This window comes from Salvelinus alpinus, chromosome 5, assembly GCF_045679555.1.
Source record: "Salvelinus alpinus chromosome 5, SLU_Salpinus.1, whole genome shotgun sequence".
Lineage (NCBI taxonomy): Eukaryota > Metazoa > Chordata > Actinopteri > Salmoniformes > Salmonidae > Salvelinus > Salvelinus alpinus.
In genome coordinates this window covers 69,766,981-69,787,953 of record NC_092090.1, presented here as the reverse complement: position 1 = coordinate 69,787,953, position 20,973 = coordinate 69,766,981, and the positions used below count along the sequence as shown (strand labels likewise).

General features: G+C 41.5%; 2 protein-coding genes and 1 pseudogene across 6 annotated transcripts; 2 read left to right on the top strand and 1 right to left on the bottom strand.

Moving 5' to 3' along the window:
* Positions 1 to 757: 757 nt before the first annotated feature.
* Positions 758 to 16,733, bottom strand: LOC139576625 (cell division control protein 45 homolog; annotated as a pseudogene).
* LOC139576621 (putative nuclease HARBI1) lies at positions 11,633 to 15,406 on the top strand. 5 transcript variants are annotated; one of them, XM_071402911.1, is made up of 8 exons: positions 11,633 to 12,422; positions 12,510 to 12,686; positions 12,777 to 12,838; positions 12,921 to 13,007; positions 13,872 to 14,146; positions 14,216 to 14,331; positions 14,428 to 14,539; positions 14,634 to 15,406. In XM_071402911.1, the coding sequence occupies exons 3-8, from the start codon at positions 12,828 to 12,830 to the stop codon at positions 15,002 to 15,004; spliced, it is 972 nt and encodes a 323-aa protein (XP_071259012.1). In that variant the 5' UTR covers positions 11,633 to 12,422; positions 12,510 to 12,686; positions 12,777 to 12,827; the 3' UTR covers positions 15,005 to 15,406. The 5 variants fall into 5 exon arrangements, with proteins under 5 accessions (XP_071259012.1, XP_071259015.1, XP_071259014.1 ...); XM_071402914.1 differs by lacking the exons at positions 13,872 to 14,146; positions 14,216 to 14,331; positions 14,428 to 14,539; positions 14,634 to 15,406 and adding exons at positions 13,095 to 13,136; positions 13,205 to 13,378; positions 13,458 to 13,493; positions 13,592 to 13,799 and having other exon boundaries at positions 12,308 to 12,422; XM_071402915.1 differs by lacking the exons at positions 13,872 to 14,146; positions 14,216 to 14,331; positions 14,428 to 14,539; positions 14,634 to 15,406 and adding exons at positions 13,095 to 13,136; positions 13,458 to 13,493; positions 13,592 to 13,780 and having other exon boundaries at positions 12,309 to 12,422.
* LOC139576623 (ubiquitin recognition factor in ER-associated degradation protein 1) lies at positions 16,734 to 20,588 on the top strand. The gene is made up of 12 exons (XM_071402916.1): positions 16,734 to 16,921; positions 17,374 to 17,506; positions 17,725 to 17,757; positions 17,861 to 17,982; positions 18,244 to 18,374; positions 18,490 to 18,562; positions 18,731 to 18,799; positions 18,913 to 18,981; positions 19,069 to 19,119; positions 19,257 to 19,345; positions 19,574 to 19,658; positions 19,818 to 20,588. Exons 1-12 carry the CDS (start codon positions 16,916 to 16,918, stop codon positions 19,887 to 19,889), a joined length of 933 nt encoding a protein of 310 aa, XP_071259017.1. The 5' UTR covers positions 16,734 to 16,915; the 3' UTR covers positions 19,890 to 20,588.
* The last annotated feature ends 385 nt before the right edge of the window (positions 20,589 to 20,973 follow it).

Genomic DNA, 20,973 nt, shown 5'->3' with positions numbered 1-20,973 from the left:
AGACTGATATTCTGCAAAAGGTACATGGATTGGACTGCTGAGGACTGGAGTAAAGTCATTTTCTCTGATTAATCCCCTTTCCGATTGTTTGGGGCATCTGTAAAAAAGCTTGTCCGGAGAAGACAAGGTGAGCGCTACCATCAGTCCTGTGTCATGCCAACAGTAAAGCATCCTGAGACCATTCATGTGTGGGGTTGCTTCTCAGCCAAGGGAGTGGGCTCACTCACAATTTTGCCTAAGAACATGAATAAAGAATGGTACCAACACATCCTCCGAGAGCAACTTCTCCCAACCTTCCAGGAACAGTTTGGTGACTAACAATGCCTTTTCCAGCATGATGGAGCACTTTGCCATAAGGCAAAAGTTATAACTAAGTGGCTCAGGGAACAAAACATCGATATTTTGGGTCCATGGCCAGGAAACTCCCCAGACCTTAAACCAATTGAGAACTTGTGGTCAATCCTCAAGATGCGGGCGGACAAACAAAACCCCACAAATTCTGACAAACTCCAAGCATTGATTATGCAAGAATGGGCTCCCATCAGTCAGGATGTGGCCCAGAAGTTAATTGACAGCATGCCAGGGTGGATTGCAGAGGTCTTGAAAAAGAAGGGTCAACACTGCAAATATTGACTCTATGCATCAACTTCATGTAATTGTCAATAAAAGCCTTTGACACTTATGAAATGCTTGTAATTATACTTCAGTATTCCATAGTAACATCTGACAAAATATCTAAAGACACTGAAGCAGCAAACTTTGTGGAAATTAATATTTATGTCATTCTCAAAACTTTTGAAGGTTAAACCATCACAGTTTCTATGGTCCATATCACATACTGAAATGTTTTATTACACACCCTATTACAATGTTTCAAACGTATCCTTCCTTCTCCTAGTAGATGGTAGCTTCAACAATTATACGTGGCTAAAATATTATTTATTAAGTGTTACATAAAAATTTTAAAAACAAAGACAACAGAAGAAAAAAAACTATTTACATGAGATTAAAAACATTTACAAAAAAACTGTACAATATACACTTGGAATTGGCATCAAAGTGTCCAGAGCTGAATAGACAAAACATTGGAAATACTGTTCGCTGAATAAAAGAGGTGAAGCACACAATCGAGATCTTCATCACATTGGGCATGAATCTAATTGTAATGTCAGTCTCTTCCAGCATTGACAGCTTTCATCTTTCACTTTCAGGAACTTTACCCAAACATCAATGTGCCTTAGGACAGCAGGGTGATGAGGGCATTCAGAAACTTAGTCCTGTCCTCCATCTTTAGCTCAATGACTGCAAAGGGAAAACACAGGTAAGGATGTGTGTGTGTGTCTGTTTCCATGGGGAAATGGTTAACACCTGATGATGTAATGCTTACACCTGTAAGAATGACTTGAGGCATCTGATGAGATCCAAAATCAAGTATTGAACTGTGTGTAAAAAAAAAAAAAAGTGTACAGGTTCCATCTGTAATGTGTCATGTCTGCTCTCTTGTGGCCAATATATACAATGACAAGAACATTTTACTTACTAAAGGTGTCGGAAGTGGTTGTGGAGAGTTCTGGAGCTGGTGCTCTCTACTGCATTCTCAAACGCACGGCCAATGAAACTATTGGAGGGGGAGAGGGTGAGAGAAATTAGAGGCAGAGCAAATGAAAGGAAACAATTTGCAATGGTCATTTTTGGTTTTCCCACAAAACACAACCAAGAACATTCAAGTGCTGTAATCTTGCACACGACCGACGCACGTTATGGACTCACTTCTTCTTGTCGGATGTCTCAGACTCAAGTCAGATGCCCAGAACGATGACAGTTCCCTTCAACTCCCATGTGTGTGTACCTGGAGAGGAAGTCAAGGGCCTTGAGGAAGTTGTCGCCAGGGCTCTCATCCTTCTCAGTGTTCTCCAGCAGGGCGACAGCAGCGTGCACCACATCATTGGCCAGGAAACTACGGAGCTGTGAGGGGAACGGCACCTCCGTACCTTCAGGCTCTGATCAGGCCCTACACCCAAACAAGGGCACTGCGTTCATCCACCTCTGGCCTGCTCGCCTCCCTACCTCTGAGGAAGTACAGTTCCCGCTCAGCCCAGTCAAAACTGTTCGCTGCTCTGGCACCCCAATGGTGGAACAAACTCCCTCACGACGCCAGGTCAGCGGAGTCAATCACCACCTTCCGGAGACACCTGAAACCCCACCTCTTTAAGGAATACCTAGGATAGGATAAAGTAATCCTTCTAACCCCCCCCCCCCCTTAAAAGAGTTAGATGCACTATTGTAAAGTGGTTGTTCCACTGGATATCATAAGGTGAATGCACCAATTTGTAAGTCGCTCTGGATAAGAGCGTCTGCTAAATGACTTAAATGTAAATGTAATGTAAATGAAACGATTCTTGAAGCCAAAGTGAACGCCGAACGTCTGGATACAGATGTCCGTCATAGTGAAGGAACAGTGATAAAAGCATTTAAAATGATAGTTATTGGGTATATTAAGAGAGGAGAATATTGTATTCATCATATACAGTCAGACGGAGGATCCCAGAGTCATTGATACTGGGGATTATTTACAGATTCAGGTAACTGGCAAAATAAATTGACCACCAGCATAAAGTGTCTTTAATAGGCACTGGGCCACCACGTGCCAGAACAGCTTCAATGCACCTTGACATAGATTCTACAAGTTTCGGGAACTCTATTGGAGATGTGACACCATTCTTCCACGAGAAATTCCATAATTTGGTGTTATGTTATTGGAAAATGCTGTCTCAGGCGCCGCTCCAGAATCTCCCATAAGCGTTCAATTGGGTTGAGGTCTGGTAACTGGGACGGCCATGGCATACATCGTTTTCATGTTCATCAAACCAATCAGTGACTACTCGTGTCCTGTGGAGAGGCATTGTCATCCTATGGGGATGTTTTTGCTCTCATAGCTTTGGTAGCCAAATTAATGGTCTGCACAGGACTTTTATACACGACCCTAAGCTTGGGTTTTTACTGCTTAATTAACTCAGGAACCACACCTGTGTGGAAGCACCTGCTTTTAATACACTTTGTATCCCTCATTTACTCAAGTGTTTCCATATATTGATGCACTAGAACAGACACTCTTACCTGTATTTGTTGGACGATTCTTCTATGACTTCTCGCAGATTGTCTTTGATTGACATGTCCATGGAGTTCAACTTCTGCTTCACCTGCTTCAGGGGCAGGCTGGACAACACAAACAGAAAGAATCTTTAATAATCATTCAAACAACCCATTATCATCAATAAATCAATTGACAAACTGCTGCTCATTACTCTTGATGAAGTGACATTTGTCCTTCAGAGGCCACTGACTAATTGATTAGTAAATTATACTCAAGAATTTGAGTCCCGCATGTCCCTAGAGTGATAATTTGAATCAGATGATTCTAGTTGATAGTCAAAACTTGAGGATAGCATACCCCATGTCAGCAAGGAACTCTTGGAGTTTCTTCTGGCTGTGCATGGACCAGAGCTTGAAGTTGCAGGAGGTGTAAGAGGAGTTACATATACAGAAACCAGTGTTGGTACAGGGCCAGACGCAGACTGAGACAGTGTTTCAAGGGGTTAACACACAAAGAACGCAGGACAGAGAGCAGAGGGTGACAAGCAGGACAGCATACACACAACCAGCCACAAAAATGTGGCAACGCTTAAGGTGTCAGCATACAGTGCATTCGGAAAGTATCCAGGCCCCTTCACTTTTCCCACATTGTTACGTTAGCCTTATAAAATGTTCCTCAAACTACACATAATAGCCCATAACGGCAAAGCCAAAACATGTTCAGACATTTTAGCAAATGTGAAATGAAAAACAGGAAATACCTTATTTACATAAGTATTCAGACCCTTTGCTATGAAACTCAATTGAGCTCAGGTGCATTCTGTTTCCATAGAAACATCTCAAGGATGATCAACAATTTGGAGTCAACCTGTGGTAAATTAAATTGATTGGACATGATTTGGAAAGGTACACACCTGTCTAAATAAGGTCCCACAGTTGACAGTGCATGTCAGAGCAAAAACCAAGCCATGAGGTGGAGATGGGAGAACATTCCAGAAGGACAACCATCTCTGCAGCACTCGACCAATCAGGCTTTTAATGGTAGAGTGGCCAGATGGGCCTTTTACAGAGGAGCGGCTTCCATGAGAGCCCGCTTGGAGTTTGTCAAAAGGCACCTAAAGGACTCTCAGACCATAAGAAACAAGATTCTCTGGTCTGATGAAACCAAGCTTGAACTCTTTGGTCTGAATGCCAAGAGTCACATCTGGAAGAAACTAGGCAATGCTCATCACCTGGCCAATACCATCCCTACGTTGAAGCATGGTGGCAGCATCATGCTGTGGGAATGTTTTTCAGTGGCAGGGATTGGAAGACTATTCAAGATCGAGGGAAAGATGAACAGAGCAAAGTACAGAGAGATCCTTGATGAAAACCTGCTCCAGAGTGCACAGGACCTCAGACTGGGGCAAAGGTTCACCTTCCAATAGGACAATGACCCTTAGCACATAGCCAAGACAATGCAGGAGTCGCTTCGGGACAAGTCTCTGAATGTCCTTGAGTGGCCCAGATGTCCGTTTTTAATACATTTGCAAAAATGTCTAAACCTGTTTTTGCTTTGTCATTATGGGGTATTGTGTAGATTAATGAGGGGGAAAAAACAATTTTACCAATTTTAGAATAAGGCTGTAACGTAACAAAATGTGGAAAAAGTGAAGGAGTCCCAATACTTTCCGAATGCACTGTACATTCAGTTTGCTCCTAGCAAAACTAGGCAAGAAAAGACTGTGCTCGCATACTACCTTAAATACATTCGCTTGAAAAACAAGAAAAAAAGGCAGCAATATTACGGTTTGTCCCTCCTCAGACACTGTAAGGCAGTATACTTCCTCAAAATAGTCAGAATTCATCTAAAATAACTCAAGAAATCTGTAATTCATTTTGACGTTTTTGGTCTTAGTCGCGCAATTATACATCTAAGATGTTTGATGCAGTATCTCTCAATTGAAAAAAAATGTGCATGAAAACTAGTCGTTGGCAGTTAAATGACAAACATTTAGTTGAAAAATCCCTACTGTTGACCAACTCACCGACGAAGGGGTGTAGACTTTGGGTACCGAACTAAGACTAGTCTAAAGAAAAAAATGCCGTGCTCGAACAGCCGAAAGAAGAAAAAAAAAATGCAGAAAGCTATAGAATACCGAAACGAACAAACCTCACAAAATGTAGTCATAATATATGCAAACTGTTTGTGCTGGAAAGCATTCGGTAAGCTTTAATAAAATCCTTGAAAAATAACACTTCTAACCAACAGAAAAAAACGAAACAAAAAAAATACCCAAAGGTCTCAAAAAGTAATGTCTCAAGTTCTCATGCACAAGTCTGAGCTCCCCTGGTCCTTGCTGTGTTTAGTCGGTGACGGGAAAGGATACTCGTACTCGAAGGAGATCCTCACGCAATCGATGGAGGGAATTCTCCTCGTCCTCATTCCGGTGGTTGTGAAGAGAGACGTGGCGCTGCAGAAAAGTGATGTCTGTTACATACTTCATACTGGGAGGTAGAGCGAGAGGACAGGAACAATACAAGTTTAGTGTTAGTGTAACACAAAGCCAGCTTTGCACTTTTTGAAAACTTCCTAGATGTTGCATCAGATTTGAGGTGTCATAGAAAAAAGAGTGAAATATTCTTACTGAGTGATTTTATCATGAACCCATTGGTCAGTCAGCCCAATAATGGCCCACCTGTCAAAACATCAAAGTCAACATAATTGTAGTGTCATTGTCATCTTCTGTCCATGCAAATAAACAATTATAGAATTTCACATTTACAAAAGAAGCTGTCATATTTCTTACCACAGCATATCTTTAGTGTCCTTGGTCAGCACCCAAGCCAGCTCAAATATCACCACTGCAGCCTGACAAATTAAAAAGTTAAGTATTTGATTGCATTTTATCTACAGTATACTGAACAAAAATATAAAAAAGGCAGCATGCAACAATTTCAAAGATTTTACCCCCACCCCCCCGAACAATCCCGCAGATAAAGAGGATGGATGTGGAGGTCCTGGGCTGGTGTGGTTATAAGTGGTCTGCGGATGTGAGGCCGGTTGGACGTACTGACAAATTCCCTAAAATGACGTTGGAGGCAGCTTATGGTAGAGAAATGAACATCCAATTCTCTGGCAACAGCTCTCCTGGACATTCCGGCAGTCAGCATGCCAATTGCACACACCCTCAAAACTTGAGAACTTGAGATATCTGTGGCATTGTGTTGTGTGACAAAACTGAACATTTTAAAAAGTGGCCCACACAAGGTGCACCTGTGTAATGATCATGCTGTTTAATCATCCTCTTGATATGCTACACCTGTCAAGTGGATGGATTATTTTGGCAAAGGAGAAATGCCCACTAATAGGTATGTAAACAAATGTGTGCATGTATAGAACATTTGGGGAATTTTATTTCAGCGCATTAAACATGGGACAAACACTTTACATGTTAAGTTTATATTTTTGTTCAATATATTATTAAATTACACATACACAGTGCCTTCGGAAAGTATTCAAACCCCTTGACTTTTTCCATTTTGTTAAGTTACAGCCTTATTCTAAAATGTATTAAATACCCCCCTCCCCCCAATCTACACACAATACCCCATAATGACAAAGCTAAAACAGTTTATTTTTTATATTTACATAAGTATTCAGACCCTTCACTCAGTACTTTGTTGAAGCACCTTTGGCAGTGAATACAGCCTCGAGTCTTCTTGGGTATAACGCTACAAGCTTGGCACACCTGTATTTGAAGGGGTTTCTCCCATTCTTCTCTGCAGATCCTCTCAAGCTTTGTCAGGTTGGATGGGGAGCGTTGCTGCACAGCTTTTTTCAGGTCTCTCCAGAGATGTTCGATCAGGTTCAAGTCCAGGGCTCTGGCTGGAACACTCAAGGACATTCAGAGACTTGTCCCGAAGCCACTCCTGCTTTGTGCTTAGGGTCGTTGTCCTGTTGGAAGGTGAACCTTCACCCCAGTCTGGAGGTCCTAAGTGCTCTGGAGCAGGCTTATCAAGGAACTCTCTGTACTTTGCTGCATTCATCTTTCCCTCGATTCTGACTAGTCTCCCAATCCCTGAAAAACATCCCCATAGCATGATGCTGCCACCACCATACTTCACAGTAGGGATAGTGCAAGGTTTCCTCCAGACGTGACACTTGGCATTCAGGCCAAAGAGTTAAACCGTGGTTTCATCAGACCAGAGAATCTTGTTTCCCATGGTCAGCGTCTTTAGGTGCCTTTTGGAAAACTCCAAGCGAGCTGTCATGTGCCTTTTAGTGAGGAATGGCTTCTGTCTGGCCACTCTACCACAAAGGCCTGATTAGTAGTGCTACAGAGATGGTTGTCCTTCTGAAAGATTCTCCCATCTCCAGAGGAACTCTAGAGCTCTGTCAGAGTGACCATTGTGTTTTTGGTCACCTCCCTGTCCAAGGCCCCTTCTTCCCCAATTGCTCAGTTTGGCCGGGCGGCCAGCTCTAGGAAGAGTCTTGGTGGTTTAAACTTCTACCATTCAAGAATGATGAAGGCCACTGTGTTCTTGGGGACCTTCAATGCTGCAGAAATGTTTTGGTACACTTCCCCAGATCTGTGCCTCAACACAATCCTGTCTCGAAGCACTACAGACAATTTCTTCAACCTTATAGCTTGGTTTTTGCTCTGACATAGACAGGTGTGTGCCTTTCCAAACATTGTCCAATCAATTGAATTTACTACAGGTTGACTCCAATCAAGTTGTAGAAACATGTCAAGGATGATCAATGGAAACAGGATGCACCTGAGCTCAATTTTGATTCTCATCGCAAAGGGTCTGAATACTTATGTAAATAAGGTATTTGTTTTTTATATTTAATACATTTGCAAAAATTCTAAAAACCTGTTATAGCTGTGTCATTATGGGGTATTGTGTGTAGATTGCTGAGGATTTTTATTATTTTTTAATCAATTTTGGGATAAGGCTGTAACTTAACAGAATGTTTAAAAAGTTAAGGGGTCTGAATACTTTCCCGAAGGCACTGTGTATGTGTGTGTAATATAGATACACAATACCAGTCAAAATTTGAGACACCTACTCATTCAAGTAGTTTCTTCAAAGTAGCTACCCTTTGCCTTGACAGCGTCGCACACTCTTGGCATTCTCTCAACTAGCTTCATGAGGTAGTCTCCTGGAATGCATTTCAATTAACAGGTGTGCCTTGTTAAAAGTTAATTTGGGGAAATGATTTCCTTCTTAATGCGTTTGAGACAATCAGTTGTGACAAGGTAGGGATGGTATACAGAATATAGCCCTATTTGGTAAAATACCAAGTCCATATTATGGATAGAACAGCTCAAATAAGCAAAGAGAAATGACAGTCCAGTATTACTTCAAGACATGAAGGTCAGTCAATGCGATAAATGTCAAGAACTTGAAAGTTTCTTCAAGTGCAGTCGCAAAAATCATAAAGAGCTATGATGAAACTGGATCTAATGAGGACCGCCACAGGAATGGAAGACGCAGTTATCTCTGCTGCAGAGGATAAGTTCATTAGAGTTACGCGGCTCAGATTGCAACCTAAATAAATGCTTCAGAGTTCAAGTAACAGACATCTCAACATCAACTGTTCAGAGGAGACTGCGTGAATCAGGCCTTCATGGTCGAATTGCTGCAAAGGAACAACTACTAAAGGACACCAATAAGAAGAAGAGACTTGCTTGGGCCAAGAAACACGAGCAATGGCCATTAGACCGGTGGAAATATGTCCTTTGGTCTGATGAGTCCAAATTTGCTATTTTTGGTTCCAACCGCCATGTCTTTGTGAGACGCAGAGTAGGTGAACTGATGATCTCTGCATGTGTGGTTCCCACCGTGAAGCATGGAGGAGGAGGTGTAATGGTGCTTTGCTGGTGACACTCAGTGATGATTTATTTAGAATTCAAGGCACTCTTAACCAGCATGGCTACCATAGCATTCTGCAGCGATACGCCACCCCATCTGGTTTGCGCTTAGTGGGACTATCATTTGTTATTCAACAGGACAATGACCCAACACACTTCCAGACTGTGGAAGTGCTATTTGACCAATAAGGAGAGTGGTGGAGTGCTGCATCAGATGACCTGGCCTGCACAATCACCTGACCTCAACCCAATTGAGACGGTTTGGAATGAGTTGGACCACAGAGTGAAGGAAAAGCAGCCAACAAGTGCTCTGCATATGTGGAAACTCCTTCAAGACTGCTGGAAAAGCATTCCAGGTGAAGCTGGTTGAGAGAATGCCAAGTGTGTAAGCTGTCATCAAGGCAAAGGGTGGCTACTTTGAATTATCTCAAATATATTTTGATTTGTTTAACACTTTTTTGGTTACTACATGATTCCATGTGTTATTTCATAGTTTTGATGTCTTCACCATTATTCTACAATATAGAAAATAGTAAATATAAAGAAAACCCCTTGAATGAGTATGAGTAGTTTGACTGGTACTGTGAGGATTAGATAGAGAGGACCCAGTTTCAACATAATCAATATATAATCCATACTCACTGAAGTCCCACGGTGTTCATATTGCTCATAGTCAAACAAGATCTCGCGTCTGAAATGAAAATGTTTCAATAGTCACAATCTGCAAACGACATCATTACTGTTTAAACTTTTAAAACTCTAAAGAACCATTCCCTTCGTGCCTCCCACTCTCTCTTTGCTCTATCCTTCTCTCCACTGCCCCCTAAAACATGGGAACATGTTGGTATAAATATCAATACATCACTGCAATATGATCGGCTTTGTCAACTATTTGTGGAATCATCATTGTCATACACACAAATCAAATTACACTGGACAATTTTCTTTAATAAGAACCATAAATATGAGAAAGATCCACCTTGGCTCAAAGGGTTATTTACGTAGAGTTGGGATGGGATCAATAGAGGGTATATTTTCTTTGTCATAACTTTTGTGACATCAATATGGTAATACCTCATCGTATCGTCTCCGTTTCCCAGAAGGCACTGAGCCTCCGTCGCTCTTATTCCCAGAGTCCTCGCTGCCTTCCTCTTCATCATCTTCATCGCGGAAGATGTCGTCGTAGGAGAGCACTCCAAGGCCATCATCCTGCTTTATCATCAGCTTCACCTTGGGGGGGTGGGGGGTTGTGGGAGATTGGGTTCAGAACACTGGTTGATGGTGGTTATGCCATCTGGACAACAACTTCTTTGCTCTTTAGCATTTCAAGGGTAGTATCCTCAAGGACTTTTCTCCTGTGAAGTCACCCAACTGCTGCCAAAGTCAATCAACCACTTGTGAAGGACTAGCCCAAACTTAGACCTCATTATTAATAATTTAATTTATTAATAATACAAGGTCTAATTGTATTCCAATAGCAAATGCTTTCGAGAACTCACAATCAAATTACTTTGTGTGTAGTGGCACATGTTCCACGTTGGAATGTATATCCATAGTCAGTAGACAGTTCTTAAAAATCCCTCCCTTACATGGCCACGCAGTGCACAAGAAACTATTAAATCCATTTGTTAGATGCTACCACCGCCCTCCAAATCAAAACCAAACATGCATTCCATGTTGTGTTCTCGCTTTGCGTGCACACCTGTCTGTTTCGCACACTGGTTTGTCCTAGCTAATCAGCCTTGCAATATAGGAGCCATGATGCCACAGACAAGAAGCAGAATGAGGCATGCACACACTGACATCAATGTTTTGTTTTGATTTGGAGGGGGTAGGGTCAACAATTGGATTTAATTATTTCCCGGGCACAACAAGGCGATGCAAACAATGCATTATGAATAGAATCCGTCCACCAAAGAGCCACAGACAAACGGCGGTAAATAAGCGGGCTAGTGTTATACGGCTAGACATAGAATATAATCTTGGTCTAGAAGCTGGGCTAGTAAAGGACCAGTGTACCCTAAATAACAGACCTTGACTATGTCCCAAATGGCACCCTATTCTCCACATAGTGCACTACTTTTGCACTTTTTACAAGAAAAGGTGTAATTTGGGAGATAGACATTGACTGCTCACCTGGGTGTCATTGTAGACATTGACTACATCCACAGGTCTGTGTGTGTCACAGATGAAGAAGATGGAGTCTTCCTCTGTCTGCAGGGGTTCCAGGAGATCAACATTTGCTCCACAGTTGATCAGGACAAAATAGTGGAACTGAAATTAGAGCAAATAACACACCTGTCATGGATGTTTGTGTTCTTGATAGTCATGTTTGACACCATAAGATTAACTCCTGGGCTATCCGGACTGGACAGGAGTCTCACACTACCTGCTCCTTGTGCTCTAGGAAGGCGGTACCAAGGTCTTGCCACCCTGTCACTGGCACCAAGGTGTACTGGACCTGGTCACAGTGAAACAGTGCCTGTGTAGAGGGTGGGGTAAGAAGCAATCAGAATACATTTGAATTACACAACTATGCAGCAGAACAGTTGACAACAAACAGTGCAGCTATGTCAGATAGTTAACTTATTTGACAGCAAACGAAAGGGCTCTAATTTACCTGTAATATCTTACAGGCGCAGAGTGCATCGATATCCGATGACACCAGGGGCCTGTTGCACAAAAGTAGAATTAAGACATCCGGGATAAATGACTCAGCTGAGCTCAATGAAGCCAAAACATGTGCGTCCAGGCTTAATTGGTTGCACAAAGACCAAGCCAGGATGAGCAGACACGGATTCATTAAGCCAGGTGAAACCAATCCTGGATAGGTGCGCGCTCACGGCTCACTCAAATAGACCCCGCCACAGATCACAGATTAACTGATTTACCATGGCAACTAGAGCCGCGTACTTTTCCCCGTCGGAAGCACAAATCCTCATGGAGGCATACGAGGAGGTAAAATATATAATTAAGAAGAAAGGCAACACCGCCACAGTGATAAAGCAAAGAGAAAAAACGTGGCAAAGTATTGCAGACCGCCTGAATGCGTAAGTAGTGCACAATTACACACTCACCGCTCCGCTGAAACATCACAATTACAATTCAAATATTTAATTCACATCTCCAAAAATGCAGTTGTACTGTAATTATGAAACGGTTAAATTTTTAATTGAAATGCACTGCAGATATGAGTGAAATTGTGTAAAGTAACTCCATCACACTGTATAAAGCTATGATAAATTTTTTGATATTTTTACTGAAAACAAGACAAAAATACCAAGTAATTTTTTGCAGTGTGACTCCATTAAATGTGTGTGTGTGTGTGTGTGTGTGTGTGTGTGTGTGTGTGTGTGTGTGTGTGTGTGTGTGTGTGTGTGTGTGTGTGTGTGTGTAGATTAAACATGAACGGGCCAAAATGGACATGGCAGCAGGTCAAAATCAAATACAAGAACATTCTGCAGAATGGTATGGTCCCTGACTAATATTTAACAAAGCACAAGCATATATTGTACCCAGAAGGTGCCTGCTCACACATTGTCTGTACTGTTTTAGCAGTGAAAAAGAATACCCACAGACAAGGCACGGGTGGTGGGTCACCAAAGGCTGACCTTACCCCAGCAGAGGACATGGCCTTGGAGCTAAATAAAGGCAGGCCCGTCTTAGAGGGGATCCCTGGGGGGAAAGAGACGAGCATAGGTTCCTCCCAAGATGCCACCCGCTTCATTCAAGGTATGTCCTTCCATCTCTACATGGGATACAACCACATTCATATTGAATCAATTTGGACTGTCTGACTTTGGTTTACCTATTGCCTTGCAGTGTCTGGCAGCACTGTGTTCCTGTTAGAGCCACCAGCACAAGCACCAGACGATGCTGATCCAGTGAGTACTCCATCAAAGGCATACTGTAGGCCTGGCATGTCTTGTCTACTAGCTTCAATATGAATCCGATTAAATGTGATAGGGTGAAGGCCCCAGTGCAGCAGCAACAGCACATGATGGAGACGATGATGAGGAGGAGACCATCTCTCTGGATTCCAGAAGGCATGAGGTATCATGTTAAGACTGTGAAAGTACTATTTACTCTACAATGGTGAGGAGTCCTCATCAAAATCAAAAAATCTAATTTATTTTACAGGACCCAGATGCTATACAGTGGGAAAACCAGCCTGGCAACATAGTGCGTATTAATAAAAGGACACCACATCCTGCCAAATTCCAGCTGCGCTAATTGTATTGTGTTCACAGAGCTCACAAGCTATCAGAAAGTTGTATGGCAACCACCTCCGGCGCCAAATAGAACTGGCAGACATAGACATTCAGTACAAGAAGAAAAAGATGGAAAATCTTGCACTGGAGTCCGAAATAAAAAAGAGGACAATTAGGAAACTGGACCTTGAAATAAAAAAACTTGAGAGGGAGGTGAGATATGCCTTCAATGTACACTGTATGCTAACTGTAACACAAATGTATTAATCATTATTTTTCTTTCCTCCCCCAGCTCCAAGAAGATGACACAGCTCAAAATAAAAATTAGGTATATTCTCGTAAAGTCAAGTGAGCCATGACATATGAGCTCTTATTGTGAGCACACAGGACGGTGGCATCTTTCTAAGGTTTTTTTTATTTTCCCAGCAATCAGTACAACCAAGTCATCGTTATAAGGCATCGCCCTCTTTTGCCCACCCCCCCAGCACCAGGTGTGGCCACTAGCCTATATGAAGGCCCAAAATTGTGTGTTCCTTTCTGCTCTGACAATGGCATGCCCATTCGTGCGAGATGTGGTGGATGAAGAAGCACTTGTGTTGAGGAGAGCCTTCAGGCGAGAAAGGGTCTTCAGGGACCGGTTGGACCCACTGGCCTTCCCTGATGACCATCTATATGAAAGATACAGGTTTTCTGCAGATGGCATCAGGTATCTATGCAGACTACTGGGTCCCAGGATTAAGCACCGCACTGCACGGAGCCATGCACTGAGTGTGGAGCAAATGGTTTGTGTGGCCTTGCGCTTTTTTGCTAGTGGAGCCTTCCTGTACTCAGTGGGGGATGCAGAACAGCTGAACAAGGCCACAATTTGCCGCACAATAAGGAGTGTGTGTCTGGCTATCAAAGCATTAGCAGATGTCTTCATCTCCTTCCCTGGCCACAGAAGACTCTGTGACATCAAAGAGGAGTTCTATAGGATTGCAGGTAAGAGGATCTACAAATTACAGGACAACTGTTAACACATAGTAGGATACTCATTACTTTGTGTGACAGGTTTCCCCAATGTCATTGGTGCAGTGGACTGCACACACATAAGGATAAAAGCCCCCTCAGGTGCCCATGAGGCCGATTTTGTGAATAGGAAATCCTTTCACAGCATTAATGTTCAGGTGAACATAACTTTTTGATATTGTCCATTGACGAACACTCTGCATTGCCAGTGATGTGCATTGATTGGTGTAATATTCCTCATCTTATGATTTCAGATGGTCTGCAATGCTGACTGTGTGATCAGCAATGTTGTGGCAAAATGGCCTGGCTCAGTCCATGACTCCAGAATCTTTCGGGCCTCTGAAATCTATCAGTGCCTATCACAAGGTAAGCCACACAACCCCTATTTATAACCATCATGGCTGTGTCAAGAATATCACTGTGTTTATGAGGTAGTAATGATGAGATTTTGTGTTGACAGGTGAATTCTCTGGTGTGTTGCTGGGAGACAGGGGGTATGGCTGCCAACCTTTTCTCCTGACACCTTTCACAGACCCCCAGGAAGCACAGCAGGCCTACAACCATGCCCATGCCAGGACCAGGGCCAGAGTTGAAATGACCTTTGGCCTCCTGAAGGCACGCTTTCACTGCCTTCACAAATTAAGGGTCAGCCCTGTTAGGGCATGTGATATTACTGTGGCTTGTGCTGTCCTCCACAATGTGGCCTGCCTGAGGAAGGAGAGGGCCCCCAGAGTGCCACCAGCCATGGACTGGGACAATCCGGCAATCTTCCCTGATGACGACAGTGGTCGGCTGCTGAGGGACCAATATGTGTTGAATTATTTTAGTTAGTATGTGTGCTTTCAATTTTGGTTAAATATGTCCTGCGGTGGCAGAGGAATTTGGGTTTTTTTGGGTTCGTTTTTTGACGAATTTGGCCTCTTATGATGTTTGTGCGGTATACTGTGTGTAATACAAGGCTGCAGGGAGGCTACTGCATCCATTCATTTGTCTGTTCAGTTGATGTGTATGGATTTGTCCTGCATTTATTTTAGTGTGCAGACATGCAGGGTGTGTTATATACAGACCTTTGAATGTGTATGTATCATTTTGTATAATATGCTTGGATTCTGTGCTTTCCATCTTGTAGAGTCACTGTGGCTTCAGTTTCGAAAGGAGCTGATGGTTTACCTGCTTTGTTTTGTCCTTATTCAATAAAGGAACATAATGTTACACATTGTGTTTTTATATTCATATGGAATGTGTATTTGTTTATATGACAGAGTACTAGGGCCACACTGAAGAAAAAGGATAAAGTCATAAATTTATGAGGCTGGTTCTTTCTGCAGAAAAGCTACATATTGTTTTTACAGTTTTGATACTTATGACAATGTGATACTTAATATTCTGGCACATCAGCATGTCTTTGTTTATGAAACCATACTGAAGTACAATTTCACGAAATGCCCCACATCTGTCATTTTAACAACTGTCCTCCTTTAAAACAACTGGTTACAATATTATGACTTGTGTTTTTTTCCCCTCTGTGGCCCTAATATTCTATCATTTTATATATAGCCTTATAGTCTATGGGAAACTGTAAATTATCTAATGATAGCAACATCATCTAAAAATCATTTTTTATCGAAAATCATTGAAATTAATGATCACAAACGTTTAAATAATAACAGTGGGTCTAGTTATATGTGATAACAATGTATAGTGAGCAGTGAAATAACTATTGGTTTCCATTTGTGGTGACTGCTGACTGACATTAGGGATGAGATTAAATAGATCCTGGAATTTAGCCTGGTCTGGAGCAGGCTAGCTCCACAGAATAAATCTCCATGGTAATTTATACCATAACATATCCTCCTGCCCCCTATCCATCTTTAGTGCAACCGGATTACGGATCAATTGAGCCAGGATCACCAAGATATCCTGGCTTAATCCCTTATCCTAGTTTTGTGCAACAGGCCCCAGGAGAGAAATTCTCTGAAAACAATGCAATGGAGGAACATAACAATTTTGAAGTCACAGAAGCTTGTAAAAGTAACATCGTATTCACTTGTTGCAAAATAGCAGGGAAATTAACGTTAGCCGACTGAAAAATAGTCCTCTCCTCTCTATTGTTAACTAAGTACGTTAACTAATTACAGTAGTCAACGTTATCTAACTAACTAGTTAGCATGCAGGAAGCTAATTTCAGTTTCAGAAGCTCTCACCTGGTTGACAACAATGTCGTAGAATTCCTTTCTTATGTCCGTAATAAACATTTCACACTATTTTCGTGAGGTTGCATAAAAATATAATGTATAGCTATTTGTTCTTTGAGCTCAAGTTGCAACGCCAAGAGCTTTTTGTTGTATGCCCAACATTTCCTTGAGAAAATATCACGCCAAATTCGCACGTCAGCTGACGAAATTTAAACAGACAATAAAACTCCACTTTGTAGAATTTGTGTAAAACTGAACAATAGAAATTGCATGCTGGTAGGTATCTATCCATCCAGCTCTTTGAGCCAATCGCATAGGATGTGATCTTGTTTTGTGGATTATGATTGCTGTTCATGCTTTGTTTTGTGATATTCGTCACTTCCTGCTGTCATCGTGGCTAAGCGGAAAACAACATTGGAGTTTCAGCCAGCAACCAGTTTGCCGGAGCAGTAATAAGCTATTTAATAGAAGAAGAATAACAAACACGCTATTTATTATAGCTTTATTCAATACATTTTGATATATTACGTTTGGCGTACAGTAGCACATGATGGTAAGTACTCAATAACATTGGTTTTGACTGTTGCTTATGTCAAATAGTACCTACAATAACAACATCGCATTCGAAATTCACTAGCTAAGTTAACTACCGTTAGCGAGTAGGAAATAGGTAACGGTAGCTAGCTCGCTGGCTAGCCATTTAACTCAAATGATACATTGTCTCTATGCGATTTAAGACTAAATTAATATCTCTACCTTGCTCAGATACTTGACTACTTTTCTTGTGAATCGTACTGCTTTAAAAAATCGTTATAAGGTGTCACTTGTCAGCTAGTTTTACATTACGCAGGCTAGCTAGTAGTTATGAAGATGTTTGAAATTAAAGATTGTTTTTTAAATAAATCAGGGTATGTTAGCTGCAGTAACCAGCTGGCTAACTGTCTCAAAATAGCTTATTTTAACCTAACATCACTGCCTAATTGTTTTTCGAAATATATGTCACAGTTTTCCTTCAACATGTTTGATCACCCGATCCCACGGGCTTTCCAAAACCGTTTCTCCACTCAATACCGCTGCTACTCTGTGTCCATGCTGGCGGGTCCCAACGACCGGTCAGATGTGGAGAAAGGAGGAAAAAGTAAGTAATCTATGTGATGGCTGTTCTATGAATTATACATTCGAATATATCGTAACTATACAAGGAATGTATGGAGTTTAACACCTATGCTTTGCACCAGTTCCCCATACACAAGTGAGAGATTGCAGTTACCCTCATCATACTGTCAATGTAGTATTTATTATCCTGCTCTAAGTGTTCTTCAGTGCTCATATCACTGTAATTTTTTCTCCTTATAGTTATAATGCCGCCATCAGCACTTGATCAACTAAGTAAGTATACTCTTCCTACAATGTCCAGATTTAAACTCTAATCTACAAATGCCATTTACCCAGCAGATGTTTGTTTTTTACCCTTCACTCTTTTCCCCCAAAGGCAGACTTAACATTACCTACCCCATGTTGTTCAAACTGACCAACAAGAACTCAGACAGAATGACACACTGTGGTGTCTTGGAGTTTGTAGCAGATGAGGGTATTTGTTACCTGCCACACTGGGTGAGCAGGGTTGTTTTATTTCAACACTTATTTTTTATAAACTGGTGAGGTTTTAATAAACATATTCAGAGCCCCTGGCATATATCTAGTGCCATATTTCAGTTTTCTATCAAAGGATGTTTTAAATTAGGGACACACAGTGTAGGTTTATAAGTCACGCTCATTAAAATCTTTGCTCACATATAGCCAGCTCTCTGTGGTCATGACCCTTTTTGTGTAGTGTGTCTGTAGTGACATGGCTGTTTGTGTGTTTCGCTGTAGATGATGCAGAATCTCCTGCTGGAGGAAGGGGGCCTGGTCCAGGTGGAGAGCGTTAACCTCATGGTGGCAACATACTCCAAGTTCCAGCCTCAGAGCCCAGACTTCCTGGATATCACTAACCCCAAAGCAGTGTAGGTACAGTTATAGACTTATCTCTCTGCACATTTAAGTGCCATTGAAAATAGACACAAAAACTAACTAACTAACTCTAAAATTATTCTCACATTCTGCTTCTCTGTCTCATAGGTTGGAAAATGCCTTGAGAAACTTTGCCTGCTTAACCACAGGAGATGTTATTGCAATTAACTACAATGAAAAGGTAACAATTTAAAGTTATTGGTACGATGACTGGGTTACAATGCAAAACTGTAATGGAATTTGACTTTCCAGCAGAATGTTGCTTCTAAATTTAAGGTGTGGCATACAGTTGTGCCTGACCTGTATTATCTTTCTAACATCTGTTTTTTTCTCTCTATACTGATTTCAGATCTATGAACTGCGAGTGATGGAGACTAAGCCAGACAAGGCAGTATCTATCATTGAATGTGATATGAATGTAAGATCCTCTGTACTATCTATCATACCATAAATGGAGACACAACACTGTAGCTTAGATTATGGTACCGAATAGCTCTACCTCACTCAGCCATACATGTTGTTGTCTCTCAGGTGGACTTTGATGCTCCGCTGGGTTACAAAGAACCAGAGAGACGTTACAAAGCACCAGAGGAGCCCACAGTAAGAACCACACATATTTAATATTTCTAATCTGGTCTGAGTGTTTATACTGTATGTTTGGATGACTCTAATCACTCCTCACAACAGGAAGAGGAAGGAGACCCCAGCACTTGGACTGACATGGACATGAGATTCAGAGTGAGTTTGCTTATATTTTTCTGACTTACTGCAGTTTATACACATACTGTATGGTTCACTTTCATTTATTTGTATGTCATACACAGTCATTTGCAATTTAACCCATGAATTAATCTATGAATACTTATTTTCTATAGGCCTTCACTGGTTCAGGCAATCGTCTGGATGGCAAAAAGAAAGGCATTGAGCCTAGCCCCGTCCCCATCGATCCCAGTGACATTAAAAGGTTGGGAGCTATGACCAGTCTAAAACCAACCCCTACTCCCTTTCCCCATATCCTGTCACTTTTGTATTTGCAGATCAGATCTGCAAATCTCCCTGAATGCACATGTGACTAGGGTTGCAAAATTCTGGGAACTTTTAAAGTTCCTGGAATTTTGCAACCCTACATGTGACATGCTATGATGACATCAGCTCTGATCTTAACCTTTAACCCCTCTCTGTCCCCATACAGAGGGATTCCTAACTACGAGTACAAGGTCGGAAGGATCACCTTCATCAGAAACTCCAGGCCTCAGCCCAGGAAAACAACAGAGGATGTAAGTACGATGGTCAAAAAAGTCAAATGTAATAAACCGCTCAATCCCTTTCCTGCAAAACTGAAATTCAGAAACGTATAAAAGCCATATTTAGACGGTTTGTATTGGATGTGCCAAATTTGAATGCATTAAGCTGAAGCTGGTCTTATTTATTTACAGGAGGATTCAGAATTCATCGCCTTTTCTGGTGAGGGACAGTCACTACGCAAGAAAGGTGGCAGAAAGCCTTGAAGCACTACAGTATTCAACTGCAGAGACTGACTGACTTACTGTAGACTCTACATACCCACACGCCTATCATAAGAAACCAATAAAAGCAAGTCATGAAAAGAGCTGGGTTCATTTTTCTGTCCCTTAGCAGGAATCAGCAAGGTTTTACTTTCCTTTGATGATATTGTAACGGTCTTTTCCATGGTCAGCATGTTAAAAGCTCTTCTAAAAAACGGAATGCTATTCGGACTGAGGTTAGTCAGTGGAGACTTCTGCGGGGAGAACGGCTCACAATAATGGCTGGAACGGAGCGAATGGAATGGCATCAAACCATGTCTTTGATGTATTTGATACCATTCAACTTGTTCCGTTCTAGCCATTACCGTCGTCCCCAATTATGGTGCCACCAACCTCCTGTGGTTAGAGTACAGGGTTGCTGGTCTGAGCCCAGCCAAAGCCAGCTACCCTTTCCTTTTGCTACAATATGATGAATATAAAAAAATTCTACCTTGTTTTCTCATAATGGGATTACCATTGTTGATAATGGAGTGGGCTAGATTTTTCTTTGAATATGTATCAAATTAATTAGGAAACGCTTCTGACATTGGAACCTGTTGAACTCGAACTTTGAGAGTGATGAGTGGCGGAGGCAGATAAGAGCCATTTCCTTTGTTTATTTATCAACTCTGAAATAAAGTACATCGTTTTGAATGAAGTGCACTCTGTATAAATCTCTGTTTATTTTTGTCTTTAAATAATTGTGTGTGGAATGATTTTAACTTTTTGGTTTATAGAGCCCAAAGTTAATGTGTATCAGCAGGTATTGAAATGGCTACATATTGTAATTCATACGTGTGTAATAAGCACAGTAAAGGGATAGAACAACTTAAACATAAATGTGAATAATTTTCTTTGCATGCAAATATCAGCTTCTTGTTCTCGAGTTCATTCATTACCGGAAGTGGGTGGGACTCCTGCTTTTGCAGTTTTCCATTAGTTACCACAGCCACAAAGTAATCGTACATTTTTTTATGAAAACAAAAATGTGATTTTGCTCTTAATTTAGGGTTATGGATAAGGTTAGCACTGTGGTTAAGGTTAGGTT